General features: G+C 40.2%; 3 protein-coding genes across 4 annotated transcripts in view; 2 read left to right on the top strand and 1 right to left on the bottom strand.

Moving 5' to 3' along the window:
- Positions 1–771: 771 nt before the first annotated feature.
- Positions 772–11345, bottom strand: LOC140070152 (fibrinogen-like protein 1). Its single transcript, XM_072116488.1, has 8 exons — positions 11278–11345; positions 5549–5654; positions 5460–5483; positions 3890–3911; positions 2247–2341; positions 2042–2162; positions 1171–1356; positions 772–1073 (listed from the first exon to the last, which is right to left on the bottom strand). The coding sequence occupies exons 1-8, from the start codon at positions 11343–11345 to the stop codon at positions 772–774; spliced, it is 924 nt and encodes a 307-aa protein (XP_071972589.1).
- A 1775-nt stretch (positions 11346–13120) lies between these two features.
- LOC140068717 (cholinesterase-like) lies at positions 13121–19489 on the top strand. Its single transcript, XM_072114113.1, has 3 exons — positions 13121–14634; positions 18347–18510; positions 19200–19489. The coding sequence occupies exons 1-3, from the start codon at positions 13121–13123 to the stop codon at positions 19310–19312; spliced, it is 1791 nt and encodes a 596-aa protein (XP_071970214.1). The 3' UTR covers positions 19313–19489.
- A 5786-nt stretch (positions 19490–25275) lies between these two features.
- Positions 25276–26501, top strand: part of LOC140069452 (cholinesterase-like) — a 269951-nt gene continuing 268725 nt past the window's right edge. The window contains exon 1 of one of the 2 annotated variants that reach the window (XM_072115156.1): positions 25276–25367. The gene's annotated coding sequence lies outside the window, so the exon portion shown is untranslated. The remainder of the gene's footprint in view (positions 25368–26501) is intronic. The other variant, XM_072115159.1, reaches the window with a different exon arrangement.

The raw sequence follows: 26501 nt of genomic DNA, 5'->3' as shown, positions 1-26501 counted from the left end.
TACACTCCCCATTCGAGTCAATGGAGACGCATCAAAAACGTGTAGCACTCGCGGGCAATCCAAGTACAATGGGGCACATTTACTTACCCGGTCCTGTCACGATCCAGCAGCGCATTCTCCGTCGAGGATTTGGGTCTTCCGGCAATTCACTAAGGTAGTGCCCCTGATGTCCACCAGGTGTCGCTGCTGCGCCGAGGTCCGCCGAAGTTTACCAACCTATCCTGGGTGCATGTAAGTGCGTGTCAAGTGACACATTTTTTTAAAAAATACAGCGGTTTTTCCGAATCCATCGTGTTTTCCGACGGCCACGCCCCCCCATTTCCGTCGCATGCATGCCGGCGCCGATGCACCACAATCTGATCACGTGCGCCAAAAACCCAGGGCAATTCAGGGAAAAACGGTACAAAAAAGAGCGATACAGGCCCTTGGTGAATGACCCCCATAGTGTTTTTTAACGGATGGGTTGCTAGGTGAAAAAATGTCAAGGAGTGGCATGTTGGCCCCAAATGAAGAATCATGTGATTTGAAAAAAACGCACCGAATATACAGGAAAAACACAAGCAACACGTATGTGAAAATGCAAAATCTGACCAAAAAGCAGGCAAAAACATGACATGATCCGCAACGCGATTTTGCGATATTGCGATTTTCATTGGCCTAGAAGTGACGTGAATGAACACGTGATCTGAATAGACTCTTTGAATATTTTAATGAAAATGAAAAAATATGCTACACATATATACTGTATATACTACATCTAATAATGTCCAGCTATTCATGGATTAGATACATTGCGCTGAATTTCAGTGACTCGTGAGGTTTCCACGTTGGCCAAGATACAGATAAGGCTCTGCGTTGATTCTGGGGCGGCCTCCTCCATTCACCATTGAGATTTGCGGATCCGCAGGCGTTGAACCACCAGGCGGCCCGGTAACATCCACTACAGCTGATGTATGCGATATCCCCAAATATACACTGCGGGTGGCAGCCATCATTCGGCTTATCTGGAGCACTGAAGTTACTACCGCGCTGGCTGCTTCCGGGGATTCCTATATTTCCGGCAAAGGCGTCGCCTACATTGTGGAGGTAAATTATGGTAAGTTTAGGGATTCTGTACTCCTAAATCTTCACAATGTACCTCCAATTAGAGAACTGATCACAGCCACCTACCTGCTGTCCCAGAGTAAGTCCCAGCTGAGAGTCTATAAAATTTACTTGCATTCCCAATACTGAAAGGATTGTACTCCGCATAGGCCTCGTAACCGGCTAAGTCCCCAATACTGATGTGCAGTTTGGCGGGCCGACGTTTCTGCTGTGTCAGCAAATACATGTATTTCAGCCCAAGCCAGTGTTCACCTATAGAGACACATTATATATATATATATATGTATATATATATATATATATATATATATATATATATATGTTATCAGAGATTTATCACAGCTATAATAGGGGTTAAAGGGAACCTGTCACCAGGAATGTGATTTTTAGCTGGTGTCAGGTTCCAATAGCTTGTGTTCTGCTGATTTTAAAAATACCTTTGTCAAGATTCTGAATCATTTCAGTACTTTATAATAGTTTGTTTAACGTTACCTGGCTCCCTGCTAGCAGTGTGTGGTGAGTCCCTGCGGAGGGGGCAGCTGCAGCCTGTGTGTGCCTGTGTCTCCTCATGTATTCTTCCTCCCCTTCTCACCATCACCCTTCCGCCCCTGCCTGCTCAATGCACATGACAGGAAGTTGGGAGAGGGCAGGGAGTTGGATGTGGGTGTAGGAGAGGAGACTGAGACACAGGCTGCAGCTACTCCATCCCCAGGACTCACAGCAAACTGCTGGAAGGGAGCCTGGTATGGTGAAGTAAAGTTATATAAAGTACTGAAATGATTCAGAATGCTGACAAAAGGCATTTTTAAAATCAGCATAGCAGAGGCTATAGAAACCTGTCACCAGCTAAAAGCGACATTCCTGGTGATAGGTTCCCTTTAGGGGTTCCTTATTCAAGGAGAGGCAATCACAGTCACGGGGCAGAGGGTCTGAGTACCTTTAAGATTTCCAAATCCTTTTTCATAGTATTTCCACGTCTTGTCAAAGGATAATCCATTGTCTCCCTTGTGTTTTTGTATTAATGTCCAACCTCCTTTCTCTGATATTTCACAGAAAACCTGAAAAGAGAAGATATTTAATGTAAAAAATAAAAAGCTAATTTTTTTTTCAATATTTGCTTTATTTAATTTTTAGATTGCTACCTTGAATGTCCTTTTAGCTCCGTTTGGTAATATGGTGTAGATACCACTGGAAGAATTTTTATTTCTTGTCCAGATCTCTGAGCAATCACGCGCTGTAAACGAGAAATATAACAACAATGGTGAATACTACCATACTTTTCGGACTATAAGGCGCACCAGATTATAAGGCGCACCATCAATAAATGCCTGCTAAATGTCTAGGTTCATATATAAGGCGCACCGGATTATATGAATGACCAGCAGGTGGCAGACCTGAGCACAGTTCAAGGCAGCTGTTGTCTATAAGTACGGTTCATATATAAGGCGCACTGGACTATAAGGCGCACCTTTGATTTCTGAGAAAATCAAAGGATTTTTTGTGCGCCTTATAGTTCGAAAAATACGGTAAGCTGTCACTGTATAAGCCTTTCTAGTCTAAAGTTACACTCCATATTAGTTGCCTTAAAATATGCTGTAAAATTGCATTTAATTTTTGACATGATATATTAATATCAAAATATTTTGTTTGTCTTAAGCCACACCCTTTTGCCATATAAAATGTAAAACTTTTAAAAATGTTTTTTTTTACTTTAAAATGCCAATTTAAAGAAAACAAAACAAAAATGAAGGTAAAAAGTGAAGTAGTGAGATAACATCAAAGAAGAAAAGCCAAAAAACACTTGGGGTCATTTATCTTTATTTTTTCTCTTTTTTTCAGTTATATTTGTGACATGTTTTGGTGCATTGGTGGATTTTTGCATAAAGTTTTCCGCGTCTTATTTAATTTTAAAATCACTAATCTCTGCGCCTTGGCTGCAAAGAAAAACTACACTCTGCCGCTGGTGTAGGAAAAAGATTAGAATGGGGTGCCCAAAATTTGCAAAAGTTTTGTAACATTTTGGGATTGAGAAATCATTAACCCATTAAGGACACAGCCCTTTTCATTCAATTTTTCCCTTCCCACTTTCAAAAATCCATAACTTTTTTTAATATTTCTGTGTACAGGTGTAATTTTTGTCGCAAAATGAGATGACGTTTTCTTTGCAATCATTTTTAGCGAATGTACAACATTTGATTACTTTTTGCAAAAATTTTTACGTGTTGCAAAATGGCAAAAAGGTGGCTTTTCAGACATTTCGGAGCTATTTTTCGCTTCGGGGTTACCGTTAGTAATAACTATATTTATATTTTGATAGATTGGGTATTTTGGGCCCCAACAATACGTAACAAGTTCATGATTTCAGTTTTTTTTTTTTGCACCATAGAGAGTCTAATTGAATTTAACATATACTGCAATACTACAGTATATGGGGATTTTCCTACTGATCTGCAACAGTGTGACACTGGCACACTGTTATGGATCGTGCTGAGCGAAAGGCCTGGGGGGTTTACAAAGATTTCTAGCTGTCACAGCCATGGATCATGCCCAATATTGAGGCGCCCACATGCAACGGGCAAATGCCTCCGCCAGTGTTGCCAGGACATTTAAATGGTTAACACCCACGAGCACTGCCAGCACCGATGGTGTGTTTGCAGCATTATGCAGCCCCTGAGCCCTCTTCATACATCACTGCTGCACCAGGATTCTATACTTTCATTATTGAATATTTGAATGTTATCAAATGTATTTCACATCTTTATTTCAAAAATATTTCCCATATCTGGTTTTTCCACAGTCCCATTTACCTGTTAATTAAAAAAAACAAAATCGGTTAATTTATCCAATCAAATTTTTAAGCAAAATGTTAAACATGTAAATTGATTTGAATTTTTGGAAACTATTTGTTAAGTTGATGTGGTGGTCAAGATTATCTGCAGTAACCGGGCTCAGCCACAGCACAGAGAATGGAGCTGTGCTTGGGAAATGTGACTGGGCCTTTCCGTGTGTTTGAGCAATTTTATCATTAAAGGGGTTGTCCCATTGTAGCAATTTAGGCCCTATCAAGAGGATAGGGCTTAACTTGCTGTTCAGTGGAGGTCTCAGTAATGGGATGCCCATGGATCACGAGAACGTGGGTCCAATGTACCCTTGTTGCACCCCAAGATGACTGGAGCAGCTGGTTGCACATGCCCAGGCTGCCCCATTCATCTCTACAGTCGGAGATAGTTGAGATGTACCCTAGTCGCACCTCGAGATGACCGGAGCATGACTATGGAGCTGATGAAGATAGAGATGGCCAAGATATAGCGCTTGGCTGCTTCCATCAGCTCCATAGAGTTGAACAAGGGAAGCTTTCACATACGGAACAGGCTGCTCCGGTCATTTCGAGGTGCAACGAGGGGTACAACAGGGGTACCTCGCACTCCCGTTCTCATCATCCATGGGGGTCCCATCACTGATGTTTTTCTTAATCTTATTAATTGTATTAACCAATTTCAACCGCTGCACTTAAAGGCTTCCTGACCTGCGTGAATTAGGACAAACTCATATGACCATTGTTCTTTTAAATGGACGGCTCACAGATGCATTACGGCCTCTTGTCCACAGGTGCAGTCAGTGGAAATCGCTTGTGTGCTGAAGAAATCTTCCAACCCGATCCTCCAATCACTGGAATGGACTGACTTGTTGAGGTTGGGGTCGGGAGCACATGGTTTTCACTGCTTAATGGAATTAGTGCCCACCGTTGTGTGAGCGATCCATTAAAGAGTAGAACAGGTCGTAGTCAGAACTTTTTTTTTATGGATCACTAGTAAGTTATAGTTCTGGAGAAATCTGTGAAAAACAGAGGCCTGGTCTGGTGCAAATCAGTCATGAAGAAAACATCAGTGAAAACGTCCGATTTTTGCATCGTTAATGGGCAGGGAGCCTTAATGGCGACCGTTCTAAACACAATGGGGCTCATTTACTAAGGGTCCAAACGCCGCACTTTCGGGTTTCCCGAAAATTTCCGTTTTGCGATGAATTGCCCCGGGATTTTGGCACACGCTATCGGATTTTGGCGCATCAGCGCTGGTTTTCACGTGACAGAAATCGGTGGGCGTGGCCGCTGGACAACCCAACGGATTCAGAAAAAACGTGGAATTTTAAACACAATTTGTGTCGCAAGATCAGCACTTGCACAAGGAAGAAGAAGATGAACTCCGGCGGACCTCAGCGCAGCAGCGACACCTGCTGGATATCGGGCGCACAACCTTAGTAAATCCCGGCAGACCCGAATCCTCATCGGGCAACGCGACGCAAGATCGCGACTGGACCGTGTAAGTAAATGAGCCCCAATGATGTAAAACTGTTACCTTGTGATATAAACTGAAGTAAAACTAAGACAGAACCAATGAGAACACAGATCATAGGTACAAAAACATCCCAAGATAAATGTACTTACCTGTGATAACGCTGCCACAAGCAGGAAACATCCAAAGGTTATCAACTGGAAGAAGCTCATTGTTCCTAGGATAAAACATTCAATTATTAATAACCAAGTACATGAGCTACAAGGAATATAAACAGTTATATCATGTACAATTACCAAAAAAAGGTATAAAATGGAAAAGCCAAATCTAAAAATTCACTGTTTGTATAAATTTCTAGAAATAATTATTCCTCAAAAATTAGACGTGCACCATACACAATTGTAGGACTATAAATACAGATTTCTCAATTCACTCTATATAAGGGGGATGTATCAATAAATGGCGCACAGTGAGACAGCGTATTATCATAAGCTCCGCCCAGTGACACCCGTCAGGCCTATCAGAAGGCTCCACCCCTCCCCCAAACTATACACCAATAATTCTATTCTATAAATGAAATTCCACTCTATGTACAATAAGTAACCAAACATCTATATATATAACAAATTAAAATACGTTAATATTTTAGTGACTTTCTGAGAGCATTGGGTTATTTGCACAATTTTTTGCGCCTTCCAGCAGTTCGCCGGAGTTCCTGGTTAATTTGTCTTTGTATTTCTCCTACTTCCAGCTGATCTAACATTAACATTAAAAAGGGTCCAAATAATTGCGGAAAAACATTCTAGTCCCTTAGGAAAAGCAACAGTAGGAGTTGCGCCAAAAATTTGCACCTTTTTTAAAAATTTGCACCTAAAAAGTCTGAAAAGAAAATCTGCATTTGACAAAGAACCAAAATTACAAAGACTAACGAGGGGCAAAAAAATAGACTCACAACAGGCACCCTGAAGATTTCGCAAATGCAGGAAATAAGAAAAAATAATTGTACTTGATAAATTCAAACCAAACAAATGACATCTCTGCTCCCTACACTCACCTCTGGGGTTTCGATGTTGAGTGAAGGTGCCATAGACTTCTCTGTCCCTCCATTATATTAGCTAGGATTAGTGGGCGGTGCCTAAGATTAACCAATCAGACAAGAGGCTGTTACTCAACACATTACAAAACCTTTGGGCATTGGCTTCTCTCCGAATGTTGTGTAATCTCGATGCTGCAGGTGACAGGTAACACAACCCAACTGCTTGGGGGGGTCACAAACAGGATTTGAAAAATTCAGTTTCGGCCGAAATTAAATTTTTAATGGTTCTGCTCATCACAAGTCCTCTCATCCGCTCTACACCAGAGGCTCTTCTGAGTCCTGCGTCCTGCGTCCTGCTGGCTTCTATTAGACCTCCGAAATCTTGCACAGAGAGGGTTGAGGGAATTTGGGTCCCTTATTCTATAATGTTAAACTTATGGAGTTTTTTTAATTGTGTTTTTCATTCTTTTTAAAAAATCTCAAGAAAAATGTATAAACCAAAAACTGTGGAGTAGTCATCGAGCTATGACGATGGTTATAGAAACATCAACCCAACATATTTACCCCGGGCCAGTTCTAGACAAAGTGGGTCCCCAAAATAAAACTATTTTATGACCAGTCAGTCAGTAAGAGGCTCCATTTAGTGTGGTAAAACAACTTGCAATATCTGAGAATTTTATAGGAGATAGATGATCGGGAGATTGATGGGCAGCACAGTGGCTCAGTGGTTAGCACTACAGCCTTGCAGCGCTGGTCAAAATCAGCAAAGAGTTTGTATGTTCTCTCTGTGTTTGCGTGGGTTTCCTCCGGGCCTCCGTTTTCCTCCCACACTCCAATAAATTACTGGTAGGTTGAATAGATTGTGAGCCCCATTGGGGACAGAGACTGATATGACAGGCTCTGTGCAGTGCTGCGTAATCTGTGTGCGCTATATAAATAAAGAATTATTAATAATAATTATTATAATAGAAGATGATAGAGATTTCTAGATGCAGAACTATAATATAGATGATATATACAGGAGATGGATATGAGAGATAAATACAGTAGAAGAGAAATAGAAGATTGATTCATAAATAGAGAAAAAGCGAGATATATAAATGGTCAGATTATAGGAGATAGATAACTAGACAGATAGATATATAGACAGGAGATATATCATAAGTATCTTCACCCGGAAATTTAACCAAGGGGCATTCCTGGATATTTTGTCGAGTTATTGGTCAGAGCAATTTTTACAATTTTGACATTTAAAAGTAAAATTAAAGCAAAAAGAATTAAAGTAATCCCAACAAACCATATATTTTCTGAAAGAAGACATTTGCTCCATTTTCAAAATTGCATTAAAGAGTTTATAGACAGAGGCGCCTTCATGCAATTTTGATTCAAACTGAAGCATTTTATAAAAGATACTTAAAATTGACTTTGATGGCAAAAATGTGCTCCAGAAAATACCTTCACATCTCCTAAATGTAATAGATGGACATGTGTAGAGTTCACAAATGCCCCATATTGATATGTTCACATGAACAAATCATCATAATATCACTAAAACTGAAATAACGAAATATCTGCTTTTCAGCTAGAAATTTTAAGACAGTCACAACCTGCAACATATATCAATAAAACAGAATAAAAAGTAAATGCGCCATAAAACCTATAGAATTTTGAAAGCAGACAACAAGGCGATGCATTTGGCAATTAACAATCAAAATTTCCTCCAAAATGTGTACAAATCCAGATATAAAGAAAATATACTTTCCTAAAACAGTAAGATATGAGGAGATCATACAGACCCCACATATGTATATTCACCAAAATATGCAGCAAAGGGAACATTCCATCCAAAAATTTTAGCAGAAAATTGCAATCACACAGATCTATCATTGTACAATCCCTTACACAATGGTAACACAAATAAATAACTATATATCCATAACCCAAGATAATGAGATAATAGATGTGCGCCATTGTATTAGCTGCACAATAACAGAACCCTCCGAGGTCCATAAAAATGAGAGTGAGAACGTCATAACATAGGTGTAAGTAATGGAGGATGGTGGGAAATAAAAACTTTATTCCAGAACATGTGTGTGTTTTTGGTGTTACATAGAACTTTATGGACATGTTCTGGGTCGCTATGTTAATATGTAGTCACATTAGGCGAAGAGGATCAAATATTCATCGTATCAGGCAATTTTCACAAATTAAAAGGCAATAAGAAAGAAAGTGTTCTTAGATAGTTCTGTATAGAGAAGGGTAAAAAACATGAATATTAGTTGATATTACTACATTCTGATAAGGGATAACATATAAAGTGAATATTTCCATTATCTGTGAGGTGCAGCAGCTCCTGTGTGCAGCAAATGCTCCTGCAGCCTGATGGCTATGAATCTGGAGATGGGGGAGACACTTCAGGGGGCTGTATCTCTGGCTCTGTGACACATAGAACTTCACTTCTTTTTTCCTATGAAAGAAAAGAGTCTCCTCTTTTATATGAATCTAAATTTTTTTTGCAAGTGTCAGGGAAACGGAGATATTAACTGTTAAACTGCCGTTGGGAGTGATTTTTGCATATAAAAATGGCACCTGATATTCTCACTTTCAACCTGAATATCTTTGGATCCCTGGCACCTAGAAACAAAATTCAAGATTCATTTGAAAGAAGAGATTCTCCCCTTTCCCATGGGTCCCTGGGCAATTGCCCACTTTGTCTACCCATTTGCATTTGTGAGATAAGCTCACTTATTGATCGGCAGGTACTTACAGAAACAAGTGGTACTTTTCTTTTTACTAGAAACAATGGGGCAGATTTACTTACCCGGTCCTGTCACGATCCCGCGGTGCATTGTCCATCGAGGATTCGGGTCTGCCGCGATTCACTAAGGTCATGCATCCAATTTCCTGCCTGTGTTGCTTTTGCGCCGGAGTTCACCTTCTTCTTCCTGGTGCATGTGAGTCTGGCTTGGGCGCTTGGGAGGGCGGAGAAGATGCTTATTCACACAGGAGGTGTGCATAATTATGCAAAGACAAAGCGCTGAGCGCCCTAGCAGTGACACGAAGTGCTGTCTTATGCAAAGCAGTGGAGCACCCGAGCCTTACTGGAGTGCGGAAGCCAGATTTTAAAACTCCTTTTCCACAGAAAAGATATTGCTTTCTGTAAACAAATAAAGGACCATCGGTTTCTGTAAGTACACACTGAACAGTATATCATAAATATATATATGGTTGATTTCCTTTAAATTGTAGTTGCCACTCAACATCTTTTTGGTTTATATATTGGTAAGTTGTTTAATGTTATATACTCAATATATAATAAAAAATCATAACACAACCCCTTTGAGTACATAGCACAGTCCTTACTATATAGTAACTTGTCTTATCCCCCGAGCTTATGTACAGATGGATATCTTTGCTATTCAGTAACAGTTTATTACTCAGGTAGTAAAAGTCTTTATTGACCTTTGTTTAGTTAAAAAGAGTTTTCATATGTTGGAAACACATCGTAGAAAGCACAACAGACCCAAGTGTTCATGGTAGACACATTGGTGAGTACTTATTGTAGTTACTCTCTTCTGTATAGGAATGCATGCTATATATGAAGAGCATTGGACATCAATAGGATCACCTTGTGAAGGGACTTATGTTCCCTTCAGATATGTACTAACATTTATTATTACTGCTGTGGTTTGAACACTAGTGCCCTTGCCAAATATAGTAATGGAAACTGAGGTCTCCTAAGCTTATTGCCTATCTTAGCTATAATACGCAACTTCTGGGCCACAATGTAAACTCTGTACCAACTATAAAGTTGTATTCATACTATTCTACTGGTCTCTTCATATGGGTGTAAGTCTCATCATGGGCACCTAAGGCACCTAAATTTGGGTAAAACAAAAACTGTGTTACCAGTGGGTTAGTGCACCCATTTTAAGGGTTAAAACCCCTTTGGTCTGATTTTGGCCAAACCAACACACCTTTACTGATGGGTCCACTCTTCACTAATCTCATTATAAACTGCAACATAAGATAACACAAGGGCAGGAGAGGGGAAGTTCAGTCACGATTGCATCCAAGCATATTTATACAGACGTCCCCCTACTTAAGAACACTCAACTTGCATACGACCCCTAGTTACAAACGGACCTCTGGATATTGGTAATTTATTGTACTTTAGTCCTAGGCTACAATAAACAGCTATAACAGTTATCACAGGTGTCTGTAATTAAGATGTATTGTTAATCCTGGTTCTTATGACGACCCAACATTTTTAAAATCCAATTGTCACAGAGACCAAAAAAGTTCTGGCTGGGATTACAATGATAAAATATACAGTTCCGACTTACATACAAATTCAACTTAAGAACAAGCCTATAGACCCTATCTTGTATGTAACCCGGGGACTGCCAGTATTTACTTGGTCTGAATTAAGATTCACACTTTTCAGTGGTTTTAATTGGTTTTATCAATTTTGGTCCATATTATATTTATTCATATAAAGATACATGAAATATACATATGATATTTATTATTGATTGGAACCATGACACATCAAACTTTAGTTCTTCTTTTCCGTATGCGTATTTTGATGTGTGGTTATAGAATAAGATAACACAATAAATATGCATAATGCATGGAAGATTGGGAGGGTCACATGATATATTGGGGTACTAACTTTATGTTATAATAAATAAAAAGGGTTAGACGACAAGCTGAAATATTGGGCTGTGAAATATGACGACATGGGGATTGTATTAATGGCTTAAAATTAGCACTATTTAAAATAACACATCACCTAATATATCTTTTTGTGAATGTTTTATTAGCACTTTTGTGAAAAATTACAAATATTCAGTCGTCTCCTTAACCGTTACAATAACTATGATCATGTTGGAGTCATATTCTCCAGTCATTGCGAGTTCAGGCTGAGCTGATTCTCTGGTTATTGACCTTTACAGATACTTGAACATAAACTGCACATGTCATAATAAAGTTTACTCTATATTGAGGCTCGAAGTGCAAGGACTCAGCATAATAACCTACCTTTCTGTTTGTATAGACTTCTATTTCTCCATGGTATGTTTGTCTCATTTCATTGACAAAGGCAAATAAGACCTCAGATGAACTAAAAAGATCAAAACTCAAACTTAATGCCTTATACTTCCAAAATTGGATATACTCTAATTAAAAACATATATAAAGTTTGGTAACTTATGTAAAAAGTTACTTTGCTGTATTCCATACATGGCATCATCTTCTATTGACTGTGTTGGGTCATCCACATAAATTGTAACCCAGGTTGGCTTTATCCCCTTTGTGCTGTAGCTAGTGATGAGCGGACCCATTGAAATTCAAGGTCAACAGTGTTTAGCCGAACTCAAATTTTATAATTCTGTTTGGGTCCGGTTGAGGTACGTTGTGGGTGTTAACTATTTTTAGACACCATTGGCACAGTAATGTGCCTGCACTAAACTGCCGGCGGGGGTGGGTGCCACCATTTTGGGTACGCTAGACTCTCGGGATCCGCCTCATAAAGGCGCTGCCCCCTACGCTGGCAGGTTGGTGCCAACATGTGGCCATAGACATCTAAATTCTGCTGGCGGCTTTACCAGCATCATTTAAAAAGTTGATGCCTGTGATCAGGGCCAGCACCGATAGTGGGTGTTGATCAAGGGGAAAGTAGAGCTGAACCTGGCCCTGAATTTAATTCTTAACACTAGTTGCAGCCCTTTTCCATTTTTTATGTTTTTGTATTTTACTGCTTTATAAAAGAAAGAAGATTTTTATTTTTCTACTTTCAAAACCATATGAGGTACAAGTTTTATTTCTTAGTGTCAGTATTTAATATTCCATACAATACACTGGGAAGCTGGGAAAAAATACTCCAAATGCAGTACTATTGACAAAAAAAGTGTATGTGTGCACATTTTTTAGTCTTAATTTTTACTGCTTTCACTGTGGACCCCAAATGTTACCTCTCCTTTTATCTTTGGGTCAGTATGATCACAGAGATACATTGTTTATATAGTTTTATTATAGACATCTATTGGGGGTGAAATAAAAACACTATACCGTCATATACTAACGCATTTAACTTTTTAAACATTTGGTCTACAGAGCTTATTTTTTCATTGATACCAGTTTGGAGGATCTTCCAAATTTAAAGGACCATCTAAATTAAGCTTGATAACCGAGGGACACTTACTCATAGATCCAGGCACTGTGACTTTGGTAATCTTCTTATATCTTTTATCCATGGCCACCTTCCTTCTAAAATCAACTTTTAAAATTACGCTAATGAAATTATGCTGGGGGGTATTGCCAGAACTCTTTAGTTTTGCATATTCACAGACACACTTACTCATAGATCCAGGCGCCGTGACTTTGGTAATCTTCTTATATCTGTTATCCATGGCCACCTTCCTTCTAAAAATCAACTTTTAAAATTATGCTAATGAAATTATGCTGGGGGGTATTGCTAGAACTTTTTAGTTTTGCAGATTCACGGGCTGTTATATTCAGCAGAACTTGTCTCACCCATAGAATTGCTTTCTCCCTCCTCCCTCTGCCTGTGTAATCTAGCAGCAGCAGGAAATGCAGGTGAAGAGGAGACCTGTTCTGCTTACTACGAAGAAACTGTTGTTAAATCATTTTAAGTATTCATTTTTTTCTTTGTCCTACAGGAAAAATGAAACAAGATAGACCTAAACCCAGGATTTTTCCAGTTAAAGATGCCATTTTGATACTTGTTTTAGCTTCAGTTGCCTTTGCTGAGCATGAAACAATTGTTGAAACAAAACAAGGCAAAGTCAGTGGTTTCCATCTTCCAGTCGGCTCTGGATCAGTCATTGCCTACCTAGGAATACCTTATGGAGAGCCACCTACGGGAACACAAAGGTTCAAAAAGCCAGAAGCTCGAAAGCCATGGAAAGGTGTCTACGATGCAACAAAATTTGGCAAATCCTGTTATCAAAAACGAGATGAAGCCTATGCTAGTTTTCCTGGTACAAATATGTGGCAAGTCAACAATGAAATGAGTGAAGATTGTCTATATCTGAATGTGTGGGTTCCACCAACCAAACCTAACTCAGCAGATGTAATGGTATTCATCTATGGTGGAGCTTTCCTAGCTGGTACGTCATCATTAGAGATTTATGATCCAAGTATTCTTGCTTTCTCGGAAGATGTTATTGTGGTATCAATGAACTACCGAGTTGGGGCTTTAGGTTTTTTGGCATTACCAGGAAATAGGGGCATCCCCGGAAATGCCGGTATGTTTGACCAGCAGTTAGCTCTTCAGTGGGTTCATGAAAACATTGCAGCTTTTGGTGGGAATCCTGATAGTGTTACTTTGTTTGGACATAGTTCTGGGGCAGCATGCGTTGGCCTCCATTTACTTTCCCCCGGAAGTCAAAAATACTTTAAAAGGGCTATTTTACAAAGTGGCTCTGTAAGTGCCGGATGGGCAATCAATACACATAAAAGAGCCAAGAGACTGACTCTGAAGCTAGCTGAGCTTTTGGAATGTCCATTGGATGATGAAGATGCACTGGTGGGATGTCTTCAAAATACAGAACCCACAAAAATAGTAGAAAAACAATTTTTTGTGGAAACAATACATCCGTTTGCTCTAACACGCATTATACCGATTGTGGATTTTGACTTCATTAGTGATATGCCAAATAATCTCCTAAAACACAACATTAAAAAAATTGACATTCTAATTGGTGGGACCAAGGATGATGGAAATCCATTTACCATATGGGGGGCCCCTGGTTTTAGCCGAGAACATGACAGTCTTATAACCACAGAACAACTAATACAAGGAATTACTAGGTTCTTTCCAACAGCTGGAGACATTGGAACAGAATCCATTTTATTTCAGTATAAAGACTGGAAGGATGAACACAACATGGAGAAAAATCGAGAAGCCATGGAGCTTATATTACGAGACTATTACATGATCTGTCCAATGAAATATTTTGCGAATGAAATGTTAAATCATGACACAAACATATATTTTTATGAATTTAACCACCGCTCTTCACAAGAAGTTTGGCCAGAATGGATGGGGGTCCTTCATGGTGCAATATTGCCCTTCATGTTTGGGAAGCCACTCAGTAAAGGAAGAAATTTCACAGAAGAAGAACAAATTCTCAGTAAAAGAATAATGAAAGTCTGGGGAAATTTTGCAAGAATCGGGTATGTTATTTTATTAGAGGCTGGTTAATAAGTAACAATGGCTTGAGTGTAAATGTCTTCCTATTGGGGGAGATTTGTCAAGCAGCCTAAGAGTAAAAATCTGTTAGTTGTGCATGGCAACCAATTGCAGCTCACCTTTAAAAAATCCATGAGCACTGGTAAAATGAAAGTTGAGCTGTAATTGGTTGGCATGGGCAACTTGGCACATTCTTACTCTTAGGCAGCTTGATAAATCTCCCCCATTGTGTCAGTAAATGATACAGTAGATTTATATTCCTTTATTTAAATTAAGGTAAATTACACATTCCTATAATGCTTTAGATTTCAAAAATGTCTGAGATTTTATAGTCAATTCTGCAAATCCTATTGGTTTACTCCTATTTGTGCAAATTTTACATGTTGGCATACGTATTGATGGAATTCGGGCCATGAGGGCCATGCCCCCTTTCATTTCCAAACCATTGCTTGTTTTTCATAGGGCCATATTTCATCGGCCTCTTGCACACAAAAATTATTGCATTCTGTTTAAATGACGTCTTAATGATGTTTCAGGGCTATTATTTCCACAGCCCAATGTATAAGCTTAGAGCAATGAAGAAAAGGGGTGAGTGTCGTTCTCCCCTCTCCATAGAGAAGAGCAGGGCCTGTGGCGTACAAAGGAAAAATATAGGAAATGTTCTCTATTTTTTCGTGTACAGTCACAGTGCAGAGAGACAACGTGTGCTCATGGTGACCAGACGCCATAGGCGTCAATGGAAACTGTTATCTGGCCACACAGTTTCATGTGCAAATATTCCTTAGGGTAAAAAATACATGGTGCAGCCATGCGGTGGCCAGGTTGCAAATGAGATGTGGCTGGCCACATCCAGTTATAACGTTGTTGGCACAATGGGTCACATTTACTTACCTGTCCTGACGCGATCCCCAAAAGCATTCAGCCACGATTCACTAAGATTATGCGCCCGATATCATGCATGTGTCACTTCCACGCTCAGGTCCGTTTGAGTTCATCTTCTTTTTCCTGGTGCATGTAAGTGCATTGACTTGTGACACAATTTGAAAGTTAAATCCCATGCTTGGTGCGAATCAGTAGGATTGTCCGACACCCCGCCCCATGATTTCTGTCGTATGAAAGAAAGCGAGCTGCGACACAATCCGATCACATGCGACACAATCCCCAGTTAAATACCTGTCCCAGCGGTTCCAAGGTTTTTCTAAAAACCTTGGAAAAACCAACGAAAGTGCAGCCGTGAACCCTTAGTAAATAAGCCCCAATGTGTTAATTGAATGTGGCTGGCCACATCTCAACTGCATCCCAGCCACACCGTGTATTTCCACTTTTAGGCCTTCTGTGAGTCCCATTGAAAACAGGCAACAGTGTCCGCACTTTAACGGTTAATACAGTGACGTCGGTGCATATGTGAAATCACATTTGGAAGAGCATCTCTGCAAAAACAGCAAAAGAGTAAAAAAGAACAGTCTTACCTGTCTGTTGCAGTCCAAAGAGCGGGCATGGGTATGGTACCATGCACCATAGGATAGTAGGAAAGGAAAAAGGTATCAGCACTGCACCTACATAACCCTATTACTATATTAACCTAACACCACACAGGATTTAACTCCCGTCCTTACAAGGGCAGTGGCACCAGAGACCCTGTTGTGTCCTACAAGTATTCCCAACGTGTTTCCAGGTCTGTAATTAACAAACCCTTTATCAGGGGAAATGTGCTTTGAGGTAGGATGGTGATCCTAAACCAAATACTGCATAGAACTGTAGGGCACAACAGGGTCTCCTAGTTTGACTAGGGTCACTGGTGGCACTACACTTGTAAGGGTGGGAGTTAAATCCTGTGGGTCGTTAGGGTAATATAGCAATAGGGTTATGTAAGTGAAGCGCTGATGCCTTTTTCTTGACCTACTTTCCTGTGGTGCATCATACCATATCCCTTCCCGCTCTTTTGACTGCAACAGAACGGTAAGAACGTTCTTTTTTACTCTTTTGCTGTTTTTGTGGAGGTGCTCTTCCAAATTTGATCTGGGTGTCTGGTTCAATTAATATTTTTTTACATATTAGATAAAAATTTATATTCTATATATTGTTCTCACCCAATGTTTTAAATTTTGATTTGTTGGTGGAATTGTTGGACTTGCTGACCTAGTCAGTTTGGGGTTGTGTGCAGAAGGCCTCATATTGACCACTATATTGGAAATGTTTACCTTCCCATGAGACTTCCACAACATTAACTGCTAATTGCAATTCTGTTGTAAAAAGTCTAAAAGTCAATGGATTGGGTGATGGCTGGATTTGTTCATAAATGTGGCAATTAGTTCCAGGGTGCATTTTAGTGGCCAGCTCTTCATTAACCTCTATGGGACTCTGTGACCTAGCCATCCTGGAAGAAATGGTGGCCAGATATTTGCACCACCACCTCATTCAGATAAGGCACTTACAGGCTCCTATTGTCTACCCGCACTGAGATGTCTATCTCCTGCACAAATTTTCTGCCAAGGGAATATATGTAAATAGTGGAAACTAGCTTAAAGGGGTATTCTGGGAATATGAACATATGATACAAAAACCCATGATATTATAAGTAAATGAATGTAACAAAACTTAATTTAATTAGTTACAAAATAGAGCTTAAATAGTTTGATTTTATGATTTACCAAATTTTATGGCCTCTCTAAAGTTATCACCAAGATGGCCGCCACTGGAAACTACAAGTCCCAAGATCCTTTAGTTCTCAGTAACGCCTCCTGCCTCCTATGCTCTGCTCCTAGTGATGATGTAACAGGTTTTCTTGCTCTGTTACCATAGTAATGATGTTTAACTGCCATCACCAAAACACTGGCCATACTGGATGCAGTGCAACCGCCCGACCACAGCCAAACTTGGTGGTGATCACATGACCTGCCCAGGCAGGTGCAGGACATGTGATGTGGACATGTGACCAGCGGCCATCTTCTGTCCTGTGTATGCTCTGCAATGGACCGCGCGGAGGAAATTAACGGACTGATTAAAGGGCCAGTTTAATTCTTCATTACATTAGATGTCCAGAGCATTTTCTGTTAACGGGAGCAAAATTTTAAATAACAACTTATTACACATTAGTTTATATTTTAAGGACCCATTTGTATATAAATTATGCTGATTCCTGGAATACTCCTTTAAGGAATCGGATATTTTTGAAGAATATTGTGGAGATTAGCTTTAGCAGAGGCCGGTAAGACCACAGAGTTTCCAAAAACGTGACAGCATTGGCCTGTGCTTTATTAAAAAAGAGGCAGACAAATACACAGCCTTTCTTCATCACTGCAAAAAAATCCTGAGTCTTACTAAACACAAGTCAAATCTGACTATACCAGGTGCCTGACTACCAGGTAGTAGGAAAACAACGGCATAACTCACTCACCATTGTTTTTGCAGTCGCAGAAATTGTGGTCTCAGTTCTCATGCAACACTTTTGAGTAAGCTCCAGGAGATTGAGATGGAACAGGGATCGGGGAAACCCACCCTCTATTTTCCTGATCCAGCTCCAGGGGTGCAGTTATTCCAGATTTTACTAAAAGCCAGCATTGTAAAGTCTTTACTTATTACCACACACGTCAACTTCACTGGGGCCTAAGATACATAAGACCTAGGGAACATTGATCTGCCCTCTACGACTTTCCCTGTTACTATCTCACAATATGTTAATATTTTTTTCTGTAGAATCCCCAATGATGATGACAATGCGTTCACCTGGCCTCCATACACTCATCAAGAACAAAATCATGTAGTGCTGAAGACGGGAGACTGGGATATTCAACGTCATTTATATACTAAGGATTGCTACTTCTGGAACTTCTTCCTTCCCAAACTTGTGGAACGAGTTGGTAAGGAACAGTGAATGTAATGTGACTTCATAAATCAACCTGCTTGAAAGCTTGAGTTAGGACAATGGATTAGACAACTGCTTTCTGTTAGGTCCAATTTACATTTGGATCAGGGCTTTCTGTAATGTTATTACATTGCAGAATATTTTTGGAAATAAAATATGGATAGTGAATGGAGAGTTATTGATACAACTGAATTTTTGTGGGTGCAAATGCTATGTATCCCTTCCTCCAAAACCCCTTAAATGCCATGGTTACTACTAACCACAGCATATAAGGGGCAAAACACTCCAGAGTTTTTCCGGTGAGTACACAGATGAGCAGCAGTTTTGCCAAGAACAAGAGACCAGTGCCAAGTGGTGATACAGTGGTAACCTCCAGCAACATTACACCAAAGTGTATAACGCACAGAGGGCCAACATCCAAAGCAACCCAAACCAGCAAACATAGGTGACATTCCGTCCCAGTACAGATCTTCAACACCTTAAAAAGCCTGGTGCATGACATACCTACCATGAAAAGCCACTTTGTACATAGATACCGCATGGCTCCATTTTCTGGGTATGCGACTTGTTCCTATTTGCAACTTTACTTAGAAAGTCTAGATGAATCTCATCATTTTTGTATTTAATGTATAATACATTGTTGTATAATTAGAAATACTAAAAATTTTCTATACTATTTTACAGGCAAAAACTTTGATGGAAATCTATGGAGTTCACCTCTGAAGACTGCAGACACATGCTCCAAGGATGCACAATCAGGAGGGCCGTCTGAATCTTGCAACTCAATTTGGGACTGATTCATTGATCGGAATAATTGGGCAATTTTTGCTCAAGACCAGAAGTTTCCAAAGAATCCATTAATAATCGCCACATTTTGATATAAACTTGCAGTTGTGTAAAAGATAGGGCACACCACCTTTTGTGTCAATAGCATAAGACTATATGAGAATAAAACAAACCTTTTGAATATCTAATGTGACATATTAGAGAGTTATAACATGTTCTTGTGATGTTCTTACATGTAAATCCAAATTGTTTTCCAAGTCAAATTGTTTTTCAAAAAACACTTGCCCTCTATTGGCAAGAATAGGTATAAATGTCAAATTGAAGATGGTCTAAGTTACGGGACCTCTCGTGATGGAGAGAAAGTTCTCTTCCCTTTAAATCATATTTGTCATCAATTCCTTATTTACTGCATTAGATCAGCTACCCCATATATGTGAATGGATTGGTACTTTTACACCAGCACTTCATTCCCAGGAAGAAATCAATTGTCAGACTTTGACCCTGTTCTCCGTATCTTAAATGTTGGACTACCAGCAATATAAAAATTACTCTATCTCGTGAAAAGGGAATATGTGGCATTGGTAAGTATTTCCTTAAAGATTTGACTACCTCAACACCCTATTCTTTAATGTGGCTCTCAAACTGTGGAGTCATGGCCAAGTTGGGATACTTCAAAAGGTTCTGAAATTGGCTTATAGGATAGCTACATAGTGTCATTTTTCTTGGAAAATATTGAATGGGATGTAAGACTTCAGGTGTCTTATCTTAAAGGGAACCTGTCATAAGCATTTGGCCTAATAAACCATGACCAATAAATTGTCAAGCAGCGTAAGACCTTGTAGTTTTTTTGATAGCCAAGTGTGGTGGCATCATCCAGAAAATCAACCTTGAAGTGACATGTACACTTTTTGTATAAAGTCAAGGAGGTGGAGAATTTTAACACTGAAGTCAATGTGGTGGGCTGTGAATGCCTTATCCTCTGTGATTGACATCATTCATTGGAGCTTCATCCAGTGAGCGGCAGTTCTGTGGGCGGAAATGCCTTGTTGATGCCAGAGGTCAGAGAGGAATGGGCAGACTGGTTCGAGCTGATAGAAAGGCAACAGTGACTCAAATCGCCACCCATTACAGCCAAGGTAGGCAGAAGAGCATCTCTGAACGCACAGTATGTCGAACTTTGAGGCAGATGGGCTGCAGCAGCAGAAGTCCACACCAGGTGCCACTCCTTTCGGCTAAGAACAGGAAACTGAGGCTAAAGTTTGCACAAGCTCATCGAAATTGGACAGTAGAAGATTGGAAAAACGTTGCCTGGTCTGATGAGTCTCGATTTCTGCTGCGACATTCGGATGGTAAGGTCAGAATTTGGCGTCAACAACATGAAAGCATGGATCCATCCTGCCTTGTATCAACGGTTCAGGCTGGTGGTGGTGGTGTCATGGTGTGGGGAATATTTTCTTGGCACTCTTTGGGCCCCTTGGTACCAATTGAGCATCGTTGCAACGCCACAGCCTACCTGAGTATTGTTGCTGACCATGTCCATCCCTTTATGACCACAATGTACCCAACATCTGATGGCTACTTTCAGCAGGATAATGTGCCATGTCATAAAGCTGGAATCATCTCAGACTGGTTTCTTGAACATGACAATGAGTTCACTGTACTCAAATGGCCTCCACAGTCACCAGATCTCAATCCAATAGAGCATATTTGGGATGTGGTGAAACGGGAGATTCGTATCATGGATGTGCAGCTGAGAAATCTGCGGCAACTGTGTGATGCCATCATGTCAATATGGACCAAAATCTCTGAGGAATGCTTCCAGCACCTTGTTGAATCTATGCCATGAAGAATTGAGGCAGTTCTGAAGGCAAAAGGGGGTCCAATCCGTTACTAGCATGGTGTACCGGCCACTTTATTAGGTACACCATGCTAGTAATGGGTTGACTGTGGAGGCCATTTGAGTACAGTGAACTCATTATCATGTTCAAGAAACCAGTCTGAGATGATTCCAGCTTTATGACATGGCGCATTATCCTGCTGAAAGTAGCCATCAGATGTTGGGTACATTGTGGTCATAAAGGGATGGACAAGGTCAGCAACAATACTCAGGTAGGCTGTGGCGTTGCAACGATGCTCAATTGGTACCAAGGGGCCCAAAGAGTGCCAGGAAAATATTCCCCATACCATGACACCACCACCACCAGCCTGAACCGTTAATACAAGGCAAGATGCATTCATGCTTTCATGTTGTTGACGCCAAATTCGACCCTACCATCCGAATGTCGCTTCAGAAATCGAGACTCATCAGACCAGGCAACGTTTTTCCAATCTTCTACTGTCCAATTTCGATGAGCTTGTGCAAATTGTAGCTTTAGTTTCCTGTTCTTAGCTGAAAGGAGTGGCACCCGGTGTGGTCTTCTGCTGCTGTAGCCCATCTGCCTCAAAGTTCGACGTACTGTGCGCTCAGAGATGCTCTTCTGCCTACCTTGCTTGTAACGGGTGGTGATTTGAGTCACTGTTGCCTTTCTATCAGCTCGAACCAGTCTGCCCATTCTCCTCTGACCTCTGGCATCAACAAGGCATTTCCGCCCACAGAACTGCCGCTCACTGGATGTTTTTTCTTTTTCGGACGATTCTCTGTAAACCCTAGAGATGGTTGTGCGTGAAAATCCCAGTAGATCAGCAGTTTCTGAAATACTCAGACCAGCCCTTCTGGCACCAACAACCATTGCACGTTCAAAGGCACTCAAATCACCTTTCTTCCCCATACTGATGCTCGGTTTGAACTGCAGGAGATTGTCTTGACCATTTCTACATGCCTAAATGCACTGAGTTGCCGCCATGTGATTGGCTGATTAGAAATTAAGTGTTAACGAGCAGTTGGACAGGTGTACCTAATAAAGTGGCCGGTGAGTGTTTTTATATATATATATATATATATATATATATATATATATATATAGATGGCACACACCAAAATGTATTTTTATGATTTTATTCCAGTGAATAAATCACACACCATAGCTTTCACCGCAATATATGAAGAATATACGAGAAATATTATACAGATCACAAATATTTTACGTCATTTCGGTCATCTGACTTTTGTCAAGTGAGATCTGGCTTTGTCAGAGTAAGAAGTAGGTATGTGGTGAGGCAGTATTCAGTGTGGGTATGTGGGTGGAGCTAGACTTCAGTGCTAATATCTCCGCCTTCTTGACTTTATACAGAAAATGTACATCTCACTTCAAAATTGATTTTCTGGTTGATGCCGCTACACTGGACCATTTAAGAAACATCTGGAAGGTGTGCAGCTGCTTGGCGAATTACTGGTAGTGGTTTATTAGGTCAATTTCTGCTGACAGATTCCCTTAAACTTATTGTTTTCAACTTGAGGGTTCTTTACGTTGTACTTCAGTTTTCCTTTTTTATTTCTTTTCTGTATAATTCTTTATTATGCTATGAAAAAGAGAGTCCCAAAAATGTAAAGAGAATGACTGGGTTTACTTGAACTTAGATAAACCAAAATTGGCAACTGGCATATTTAACCCATTTGTCAATAATTTAAAAAATACCTTTTATTATTGTAGCTTAAAAGGTGTAACATATATACCACAAAGAGCAGTGTACAACTGAGACAGTGGTTAAAAACACATCAGAATTGGGCGATTCATTGTCTCTCTTATATAGCAATTGACTGTATATACAGTATATGGTCATGCGAGGTAGAGAGCTATTGTATTGTATTGACCACTGATATTTTCAGTTTGGAAAACATAAAATACAATGATGGCTTTAAAGGAAACCTTCCCCCACGGATCTACCTAGTAAGGTAGATAAAGTAGAAGGTACATCTAATGTATGTAAGGATAGCCATTTATAGGGCTAATCCTTTACTCCACTATGGGGCAGATTTATCAAGTGTCTGAAAGTCAGAATATTTCTAGTTGCCCATGGCAACCAATCACAGCTCCCCTTTAAAATATTCATGAGCACTGGTAAAATAAAAGCTGAGCTGTGATTGGTTGCCAAGGGCAACTAGAAATATTCTGACTTTCAGATACTTGATAAATCTGCCCCTATATCTTTTATTATCTTTAATCAGGGAATATGCTAAATTTCTAAAGAGGCTACTGGGGCGTGGAGTAGCCGGAGCTGAGGCTACATGGCGCGGTTCCTCCACGCCCCAGTAGCCTCTTTGATCCTCCTACTAGATAGCTTCAGCGCGCAGCTATGAGGACCTACGTGCACTCGTCTGCTAAACCGGAGTTCAGTGCATGCAAAGAACGAAGGACGGCGGCTGCACAATCTCGGCTCAGAAGCCTGAGCTACTGCGCATGTGCAGAACTCTGGTTTTTCTACGAGGATCTGCTCGCTGAAGCTATTTGGTAGGAGGATCAAAGAGGCTACTGGGACGCGGATAGCCTCAGCTCCGGCTACTGCACGCCCCATTAGCCTCTTCAGAAAATTTGCATATTCCCTAATTAAAGATAATAAAAGATATAATGGAGTAAAGGGTTAGCCCTAAAAAGGGCTATCCTTACATACATTAAATGCACCTACCACTGGATCTACCTTAATGGGTAGATCCGTGGTGGTAGGTTTCCTTTAACCATATGATCCAAAGCAATTGATATTGGTCTGTTTGCAAAGTTGGTCTCCATTATGATATTCATTCCACAATGTATCAATCTGGTTGTTGTAGTTAGATCTGTGTTGTGCTTGCACAAGCAACAAGATTGCTACAAACACAAATGCTCTCCTTTAGGACTATAAGGCGCACAAAAAATCCTTTTATTTTAACCGAAATCAAAGATGCGCCTTATAGTCCAGTGCACCTTATATATGAACCGTACTTACAGACAACAGCTGCCTTGATCTGTGCATAGGTCTGCCACCTGCTGGTCATTCATCCTTATAATCAGGTGTGCCTTATAATCAGGTGCGCCTTATATATGAACCTAGACGTTATTGCAGGCATTTATTGATGGTGCACCTTATAATCCGGTGCGCCTTATAGTCTGAAAAATACTGTACTATCTCCTTATTGTGACCAAGTCTATACTGCTAAACACTGTGGGGCACATTTACTTACCCGGTCCAGTCGCGATCCAGCGGCGCGTTCTCTGCTCTGGATTCGGGTCCGGCCGGGATTTATGAATGTAGTTCTTCCGCCGTCCACCAGGTGGCGCTGCTGCGCTGAAAGTCATCTCATCGCGCCGGAATGCACCACCTCGGACCAGGTGAAGGTAAGCGCTCCCCAAGCGACACTTTTTCGGTTTTTAAATGCGGCGGTTTTTCCGAATACGTCGGGTTTTCGTTCGGCCACGCCCCCCGATTTCCGTCGCGCGCATGCCGGTGCCGATGCGCCACAATCCGATCGCGTGCGCCACAATCCCGGGGCAATTCAGGTACAATTGGCGCAAATCGGAAATATTCGGGTAACATGTCGGGAAAACGCGAATCGGGCCCTTAGTAAATGACCCCCTGTATCTACAACTATGTGCTACTTTATTAAAATAACAAACACTATAACAGCCATATTGGTGTTGCATTACAGCCACATATTGGTGTCCTCAGGGGGTATCGGGGCTGTATTAAGACTTATTATTCTTTATTATCCTAGACAAATAAAACACTACACTTATATACAATTTGCAAGCATTAAGGACACCTGGGTCCAGTCAATGTAAAACAAAACCCAAATTTCGGGTATCTGAATATGTCAAAATGCAAGCAAAATGCTGAATTTAAGGATAATTCATCGAATTCTTCCTGAAAGCGATATATATTTTTAATTATACTGTATAGGATTGATCATATATCACAGAAGTTTTGTCATTGTTTGACATCAAAGTGCAAATAATTCGTCCTTAAATATCTGTTAATATTTGATCTGTCATGGTGCCCAGAAATCTCCATTTACCTGGGCTCCAAGCCCGGAACTTTGAATGTAAATAATTTGTTTAATTTAGTTTACTTTTACTTAAGGAGGAGTCTAAAGCTTCTTATAAAGATACCAAACCAAAGCTAATAAAATATAGAACGTAGACGGACAAGACAGAGGTGAGTAAGCATGTACATGATCTATCCATCTACATACAACATATTTTCAGTACAGTGCAAAAGTTTTAGGCAGGTGTAGCAAACATGTTATCTACAGTATAATAGGAAATGGCAGCTTACGTAAGCAAAGTTTTAAAGGAAATCTACTACCAATACACATGTTTTCAGCTAAGGAGACTTACTTGTAGGGCTGTATGAAGTTATAGGGGCCTATATATAGTTATAATAGGAGGGATGTACAGGCGGCCCCCTACTTAAGAACACTCGACTTACATAAGACTCCTAGCTACAAACGTACCACTGGATGTTGGTAATTTACTGTACTTTAGTCCTAGGCTATAATAATCAGCTGTAACAGTTATCATAGGTGTCTGCAATGAAGCTTTATTGATAATACTGGTTCATGTGACAACCCAGCATTTTTAAAATCCAATTGTCACAGAGACCAAAAAAGTTCTAGCCTGGATTACAATGATAAAATATACAAGTTAGCTTCCTTGGATACGGCCACCTCTGCTGGAGGGATTGCGCAAATAAACAAAAAGTTTTTGTGTATAAAATGTCCGGGAGTTACTGCAGGTCCCACAGCCGTCCTGTGGTAATGACCGCTAAAGCCAGGAGGTTGGGCATGACTCAGTAGCGCATGTCTGGCCACTGCCGCCCAAATGTGCGGTGGTCGTATCCGAGGAAGCCATCTCGTTTCTAAGGGACAAAACTACTACATTTATGAGAAATTATCTTCACACAGGAACATTTTTTTTAATAACATCCAATTGAAGAAATGGCCCCCCTTCCCCTTAAAAAAATATATACGAATATGTATGGACATGATTATAAAATCACATGCATGTACACACTCATATATTCACACATTTATATGTTATACACTCACATAGGCCCACATTTACTAAGTAAAGTGCAGATTATGTGCAGCAACACAAATGAGCCCCATAAAGTTCTAAACTCAAACGCTCACTTTTATGTACTCGTACACACAAACATACATGTTTAAACTTATATACACACATTAATGCGTATACACATACATGCAGAATAAACAAGCCATATACACATACATACAGCATATACCTACACACCACATACACTCATACAGCATATATCTATATATATATA

Source organism: Engystomops pustulosus, chromosome 7, assembly GCF_040894005.1.
Source record: "Engystomops pustulosus chromosome 7, aEngPut4.maternal, whole genome shotgun sequence".
NCBI classification, from domain to species: domain Eukaryota; kingdom Metazoa; phylum Chordata; class Amphibia; order Anura; family Leptodactylidae; genus Engystomops; species Engystomops pustulosus.
This window is presented reverse-complemented; position numbering and strand designations above follow the sequence as displayed.